General features: G+C 40.5%; 1 protein-coding gene and 1 long non-coding RNA gene across 2 annotated transcripts; both read left to right on the top strand.

Annotated features, from left to right (window-relative positions):
- Positions 1-326: 326 nt before the first annotated feature.
- On the top strand, positions 327-5,364 carry LOC139148421 (uncharacterized). Its single transcript, XR_011555927.1, has 4 exons — positions 327-1,232; positions 3,677-4,249; positions 4,784-4,835; positions 5,141-5,364. It is a non-coding gene; the product is annotated as an uncharacterized lncRNA (long non-coding RNA).
- Positions 5,365-5,795: 431 nt separating this feature from the next.
- On the top strand, positions 5,796-7,280 carry LOC139148605 (zinc finger protein 862-like). Its single transcript, XM_070720091.1, has one exon. It carries the CDS (start codon positions 5,796-5,798, stop codon positions 7,278-7,280), a length of 1,485 nt encoding a protein of 494 aa, XP_070576192.1.
- The last annotated feature ends 1,133 nt before the right edge of the window (positions 7,281-8,413 follow it).

Genomic DNA, 8,413 nt, shown 5'->3' with positions numbered 1-8,413 from the left:
AGATGAAGTCTTGACTTGTCTCCATGACTTACCAGCGATGTAACTCATGTCCTTAGTAGTTTACTTCTGAAGGCTTGTTACCAGTGATGAATAGTCGGGTTTGAGCAACAGATACATCATTAACTCGCGGCGATAATTTGCTTTGAAAGTTTTATGATGCCTTGATCCATGGGCTGCAGATAGACTGGTCGTGTTTGCTGGCAGATATAGCGCTCTGATTTTCCCATCTCGCGTTCTCAAGCGGTCTTCGCGTGGATGAGCAGGACACTGGTCTAAAAGCAACTGGGTTCAAGCCCACGAGACGTCAAATGACAACGCACACTCGGGACGAAGTTGTTGAAAAACCACTCCTCGAAAAGAAACTGCGTCATCCATGCATTTCCCGAAGCCATGTACACTACAGGTAAATTGTCCATGTTGACATGATGAAAACAACGTGGTTTCAGACTTCTACCGATGATGAGTGGTCTCAGCTTGTGGTTGCCCGATTTGTTCGCCGTCAGCATTACGGTGATGCGTTGTTTGTTCTGTTTGTAGCCGACGGTCTGAGGGTCGTTCGATGAAGCTTGGGACTTCGAGGGCAGCAACTTCCAAAACAAACCAGCCTCGTCGACGTTGTAAACCTGTTCATCACTGTAGCCCTCGGCATCGATAATGTCTTTCAATTTAGCGGGAAAAGTTCGTGCAGCTTCGGCGTCTGCAGATCGGGCTTCACCTTGGATGGCTACTTCGCTGATCGCGTGTCTTCGCTGCCAACGCCAGAACCACCCTGCACTGGCCTCAAACTCAAAGTGGTCTCCCCTGAGTTGTTTTGCCAAAATGCGAGCCTTCTCACGTATGATAGGCCCAGAAAGCGGAGTCCCTCTTGACCGTTCTTGTAAAAACCAAACGTGTACAGCCTTATCGATATCTTCGTTGTTCGACAGCTTTGCACGTTTTCGGTTGAGGCCCGCCTCTTCATCGACTTCGAAAACAAACTGCCGCAACTTTTCTTCGCTCTTCACCCACCCTCGGATAGTGGATTCACCCACACTCAAATCACGTGCTATCTTCGCTTTCGCTTCACCTTTCTTCACACGGTCAATGGCTTCAAGTTTATCACGGACGGAGATGCTGGATAGCTTTCGCTTAGACATACTGCTCAGTTGGAAACATGAGATCAGAATGATGGCCGGTGTATATACCATATGCTCATCCAATAAATGGTGAAGATCTCTCCAATGATTAAAAGGGTGAGTGGTAGTCATATTTGCCCTTCTTGTGCGTAAAAACACAGGAAAATCATGAACAGTAGAAACAGCATGCCATATTCAAATGCGCCATTTTGAACTTTGACAGGTCAGAGGTCACAAAGGAAGGTAAAGTTACGTCGGCCCTAATTCTGGTACCGGTAAGTGTGGACACGGACCAAATTTAATCCCAAAAGGACAATTATTTTGCGTCGGCCCAAATTTCAGTTGGGTTGCCAATGTGAACAAGATATACGGCTCTGAACGCATCGATATAACCATAGTCGCGACGGGGCCCGGGTATGTGGCGCTACGGACCACGCTTCTCTAGATAAAAATCGCTCTGCATTTTGATGATCTTGAATGAATGTGTCTGTGGACTATTGTAGCTGCACAGTAAAATTTCAAAGATCATTTCTGCGCTGATCTCCAGGAAAATGCCGACGTTTTGTCAAGAGGCGCCGCTCACTGCACCGGCCGGGTACCATTTTTTTTATATCCATGACGGTGATTTTCCCAAAAAATTTTTGGCGGACTGTGATTTGTTTTTTATTGCATCAGTGACGGCTAGCGGTTCGCCTGCATTGAGTCAAGAGACCGTGGCTCAGAGGGTTGACCCCACTGCAGCACTGAAAATTCCGTGAACTTGATTTGTTTGAAGTCCCGTCAGCGTGGCTAAACTGACTGACGTACAGTTTGTAACGTTCAATAATGATTCTACATAAATTAGACTGTCATCCAAAGATTCTTGATGTTGAAAGGTCAATTTAGACGTTGCCTGAATAAACACATTGTCCGGAAATCGTTTGCTGAACGTGACAATCTTTGCGATGATCGTTTTTTCGACGTGGGATTCTGTGCATGTGATGACGACGTCGAGTTCGTGAACCCTGTGACGTATTTGATTTGCATAATTGATGTCCACCTCCAACTGCCCGAAAGTCAGCAACATTGCATTGATCATGAAAGTACAGTGCGACTTTACGGAATATATTTTTTGAATATCAACATCCAGCTTTGATGACCCACATATTTCTGTCATAAAAACGATACTTGACGTTATGTTCGGTCTGTAAAATCACCAATATATGTCGGAAATTTGTGACTAAATGCCTTCCTTCGATCTATTTGGAATGTATTACCGCCGAATGTAGGCCAAAACATAATATCTTGTTTTTTGACATAGCAGTTTATGTCAGTGCCGACATGAAAGAGGTTGCGCAACATTATATGAAAGCTGCCTCTGTGTTGTCGTATGCTGTCTGTATCTTCAGCACAGGCTTTGAAGTAGAGGTCAGCTAATTACAATTAACAAACCGACAATCTTGTCAATCGAGAACACACAAAATGGTACCGGTTCGGGATATAGAAAATGCTGCATTGTCAACCGTGATTTTCTATCCATTTGACATCACGATTGCCGAACAATGTCTTATCATGACAAATGTTTCAGAATTAAAGCAATGTGAAAAAACCATCTTTCACCCGAAAAAGTGAAAGTTACTGTAATTTTTTCGGCTTCAGGCGTAAGCTTATGATTGGCTCAAAACTTTTCAGTCTCGGTCAACCCATAGAGAATGGACGTAAATTTGACCTCGATCTGCCTTCCATTTGTCAACTCACGTACATGCACACTACAGATAGTGATTGACATTGCTCCATCGAGGTCCGTCGACTACAGGACCTTGACTCCTATCTCTTATTCTTTTTGACTACGAAGAGTAAACTGTTATTATAAATAAACTGTAATTATGACACCAATATTGTGCGGGTCATTGTAAACACGTTTTTATTAGCCAAGCTGGCAAATCGTGTACTATCCAGTACGCGCTAACTGAGCACCCATGCAAGCTATATTTCGCATATTCGCTACATTTTAGCACTCTTACTCAGTTCAACGCTCAGTTCTTTTTTTTCGCCCGGTTTGATTCTTAATTCGTATTCAACGCTGTTTGACGCTCACTTTGTGATTTCCAACGCTCAGTTCGACGCTCACTTCGTCATTTTCAACGCTCAGTTCGACGCTCACTTTGTCATTTTCCAACGCTCTGTTCAACGCTCACTTTGTCTTTTGCCACGCTCAGTTTGACGCTCACTTTGTATTTTGCCACGCTCACTTCAACGCTCACTTTGTCGAATTTGTGACCCTTACATACCTGATTAGGTGCTACTGTACTCACAGCATTATTTTGTTCAGCGTTTCATTCTGCAGATTCTCTGTGCTACTGGAGAACTTCAGCATTATGTTGGTATTGACATCTCTTTGCATCTATGTCTGCCTTCAACTGCATATATTTCTCTTGATATGAATCACAATTCTCTATGAGTTCACTTTCAGATTTCCAAGGATGAAACAGCATTAATAGTTCTCTGTAATGATTCTCAGGTTCTTTTGCTTTGTGGAAGTTAACATATCTAATTACTTTACATTTTGACGTTTTTTGTAGATCAGTCCACCAACTTTGTATGAAACATGTGACTCAGATGATGCTGTGTTTCCGCTGCCGCTCGTTTTTTAGTAAAAATACGATCATTTAAGGACTTTTACGAATTTTTTTCATCGGTAGTTCGTAAATATACGATCCTATCCAGCAGCGATATTTCGATCGTATTCATGAATCATGGTATTCAACCTCATTCTACGGACATGTTTAACATCGATAAGGAGCTAGAAGGCCCCCCAGCTTCAAAACAATTCTTTCAATAAAAACACGTGCTACGTATTTTTACATTTGTAAAACACGGCCTGTGATTGGTGTATCTTCCATACTGGGATAGTTACTGACCAATAGTATATATCCAAACAAAGTCAGCATAACTCGACCATATTCAAAATGGCGAGCAAACGTCCGTGTGAAGCAGGCGATGGCCTCTTTCGTTTTGGATTTTCTCAAAGCAAAGTGGCAATGTCAAATGTAGAACAGAGCAACGTAACCGAAGAAAAGAAGCAGAAAAACAGTAAAGAGTGCGACCAGAAGAAAATTGACAGGACAAAAGCTGCCTTCAACGAAACATGGAAGGTCAGTTTAATATCCCACACAGTCACTTGACACGACGCAACGCCGGGCCTGTGTGTCACAACCAGAATCTGGTTGCAACACACAGATCTCGCGTAGCGGCGGCGTGTTGAGTACCCGCGATCGCCGATGCGATGACTTGTGAATTTCAATCGGAGAATGTTTTTGTGTATTATGTATTTATTATTATGTTGTCACGATAGTCAAGGTTGAATCTCGTGGAAATTTGCTAGATTTTACTGTTATTCTGATTGGAATCGAAAATGTTGGGTCACAGATATTTATATTCTTGGGACGCGATCGGGAAGTTTTCAAATAGTACCAGTGGTTAATTGGGGGATATCGATGAAATCCGCACCGGGAGATTGCACAAGGTTATCAATCGGAGCTATACTCATTGCATTTGCAGCCAAAATGCATATCGGAAAATGTGCCTTTATTAAATTAATAAGTATTGGATTTATTTCACAATAAACTTCAGCAAAGGAACAAGCATGATTCCATGCATAATTTCTAATTTCAATTTTTTTATTCCAGTGAGTCAGTGTGTTTACATTTGTGATTCTAGTCCATCCGGACTTGTTGAAGGGTAAATACTGAATTTTCTTTGTGGTGTGTCAAGTTACTAAATTGCTTTGCATGAATGCTGTAGTAGTCTAATGTATGCTAGTTTCAACTTGTAACAATCTTGGTGGTGGTAATGCTAGCTAATGTAGTAATGCAGTGGTCAAACTGAATTGTTTCCTTGTTAAATAATCTAACTCCTCTACACCAGTTCTGTTGTAATTTGCTATCTGTAATTCCTGGCATAGTAGTTTAGATGCTCCTCACCTGTATTGTAAATGTATATGTACATAGTTTGAGATGCTGAAATCATTTTTTGTTTTGTTTCAGGCAACCTTTCCATGGTTGGATTATGACAGAGAAAGGTGTGTCATGCTATGTAAATGGTGTCTTCAGAGTGGAAAGTCAAATACCTTCACCTCAGGGTGTTACTACATCACTAAAGACAATTGTAGGAAACACACCAAAATAAAAGATCATCTTGCATCTTGTGAATCCATGGTATACAAACCCATGTTCACTCAAGCTGTTACAGCTACTTACAAGAAGGAGGAAAACTGCCTACTGTGCTGCGATGAAAAAACGTGTACTATATGGCAAAGAAGGACCATCCGAATGCTGAACTATCAGATTTAAACTTTCTTTGCTTAAGTCAGGGATGTGATGTATTAAAAGGGCTTAGAGTAGACAGACATACAAATTATGAACATTCAGACTCAGTGCAGGCTTCCAACAAGCAATGAAAGTTGTCGTTGATGAGCAAATAGTAAATGAAGTAAATGATTCATGTTGTTTTGCAGTACTGATTGATGAAATGTCAGATGTTGGAATGGACAAGACTCTCATAATATATTTGCGATACTTGGTAAATGCAAAAGTTGTTGTTCGTTACTTTGAAGTTGTAGGTCTTGAGGGTTGTACCTCAGATGATATTTTTAACTCCCTCATCAATGTGCTACAAAGCAAGGGGGTTGATATAAAAAATATGTATAGTGCCGGGACAGACGGTGCCTCTGTCATGACAGGCAAACACAAGGGTGTAGCAACTCGACTTCAAAAAGAAGTCAATCCATTTCTCATTGCCATTCATTGTTGTGCCCACAGATTAGCTCTTGCGTCTGCACAGGCCGCCCACAGTGTAAAGTTGATTGACAAATTTGAGCAACATCTTGTTCAGATTTTTAACTACTTCCATTATTCAACAAAACACAAAGCCAGGCTCAGAAACATATTTGGCATTTTAGGTCAGCAAGCAAGGTTGTTTGTTCGGCCATGTGATACTCGTTGGCTGTCAGTGACTGGCTCTGTGGAAGCTGTGATAGCTAATCTGAGGGCAATGATGATTTGTTTGGCTAGTGATGCTGACAGTGGTGAGTCAGCAGCAATAGGACTGCTGAAAATAGTGTCTACCTATGAATTTATGGGAACATTACACCTAATGGGTGATGTTCTATCACATATTGCTAAACTGAGTTTGCAGCAAAGAAGCACTACTGATTTCAGCCTTGTATGTGGTGGTAGTGTGAATGCAGTATGTAGGGTCTTGACAGATATGAAAGAAAATCCTGGTGTCAGGCTTAAAACCTTTATTGATAGTATTCCTTACAAAGAGGGTCAGAGTAAGTTTTACATAAAAACTATTGGTAACAATATCTCTGACAACCTTCAGAATGAATTTGTTGTTGAATTGCCTGAAGGGGAAGATGGTATCATTATCTTTGATAGTCAAGAAAAACGAAAAATATTTGAGAGTAGTAGGCGAAAGTTCATTGATAACTTAGTAGCAAATCTTGAGAGCAGGTTTGAACAGGTTGACTTGATTAAGGCCTTTGGCATTTTTGTTCCTTGCCAAATGCCACCAGCCTCTTCCCCTGTATTCAAAGAATATGGTGAAGAGGAAATCACCATTCTGTGTAATTTCTATGGAAAGGATAAAAGTGTAAATGGTAAAACTTATCCTGCAATCATAAATCCTAGGGAACTCCATGAAGAATGGGGTTTGTTGAAGCATGTTTTATCTGACAACCACAGATCAATGACATTCCAGGATGTCTGGTGTATGTTAATGAGGCAAAGTTGCCATGAAATTTACCCAAATATTGTAAGATTGGTAAAAATTGCATTGATTCTCCCCACAAATACTGCTGACTGTGAAAGGGGCTTCTCCAGATATAACCGAATCAAAACAAACTCCAGAGCTAGACTCAAAGTTTCTTCAGTGAGCTACTTGATGACTCTCGCATTAGAAACCCCACCACTGAGAAATATTGAGGATTTCAATTTTGGCAGATCTTTCCAAGTGTGGTGTAGTATGAAACAAAGGCGAATTGTTAGTTCAAACAGAAACTTGCCTTCTGCAGCTGCTGATGGTTGCTCTTCTTGTGTGAATTTGTCAAATACTCTGGAGAAGCTCCTTTCAAGTTTGGATAGGCTGCTAAAATGTGACTTCTATTTAAATGAGGTGGACTAATGAGCTCATGAGATAGATAGCACTGCCATGAAAATAAAGAACATTGTAAATGGACTAGTGTGTGTCTGTGTGCTGTTTTAAAAAACCAAACTAAATTGAAAACAATATATGTGTTAATTATAATAAATCAAAGATAAAAAAGCAGTTAACAGTTGCATTGTAACAGTAATGGCTTTATTTGGGAAACTTTTGCATTTACTAATAAATTTTGAAATTTACTAAAAGTTTTAAAACCCAATTCGTAAATTTGCTAAAATATTTCAGCAGCCAGAGGAAACACAGTTATGGTTCTACAAGTTCATCATCAACATTGTCTCATAGTGGTTTGTTTGATTATGTTTTGTGTCATCTTTGTGGAAGTCAAACCAAGCTGCAAAATTTGCCAGGCACCATGCCAAGAGAGGTTTTGGGAGACGTTGGTACTTTTTAATGAGACTGTCAGTTTCTATGTCAGTTGATCCTGGAGGCATTCCTTGAATTTCACAGAGTGGTTTCAACAAAATTGTGCGACTGTCTGGTGGTGATGTATTAACAAACACAAAATCACGTGTAGCACGGTGCAGTGACATTTGAAGTACCAAATATACAGCTTCTTGAGCACTCACTTCTACATGGTTAAGAAACTATTTCCAATATGTCTAACTCTGTCTTTGATATCTTTATAACCTTCTCTTGCTTCCTTGGTGGCACGCTCTAGTAGGTTACTCATACCTCGCTGAGCCTTACTTACTATGACACAATGTACATCGCACATGCATATGGGTCTGGAATCAACTGAATATCCATATTTGTTCTTTCAAGCTTGTAGTAATGTTAAATTGTAACTATTAATTCTGATATCATTTGGTGTTCTCTTGAGAAAAACCTTGTCAGTTGCAAGTGATGAGCGAATAGCATCAATGTATGTTTGCTCATCAAGTTTGAGTTTGGACAGAAATTCCTCAAATGTGATATCATCACCCATACACATATTATCCAATTCCGCCTTTATTTTGACATAGTGCTCTTTCAGTTGATTTTGTGTTTCCTCTGGACGAGCAGATTCAGGAGGAGTCAGTATCATTGTTTTTGGCATTGGTGGCAATGGGAAGCCAAATCTACAGACACATTGTCCCTTCTTTTTGCCGGTTTTG

The sequence above is a fragment of the Ptychodera flava genome, chromosome 13, assembly GCF_041260155.1.
Source record: "Ptychodera flava strain L36383 chromosome 13, AS_Pfla_20210202, whole genome shotgun sequence".
NCBI classification, from domain to species: domain Eukaryota; kingdom Metazoa; phylum Hemichordata; class Enteropneusta; family Ptychoderidae; genus Ptychodera; species Ptychodera flava.
This window is presented reverse-complemented; position numbering and strand designations above follow the sequence as displayed.

Excerpts from the sequence above, each read along its gene's own strand:
- LOC139148605 (XM_070720091.1), top strand. The coding sequence starts at position 5,796 with ATGTATAGTGCCGGGACAGACGGTGCCTCTGTCATGACAGGCAAACAC.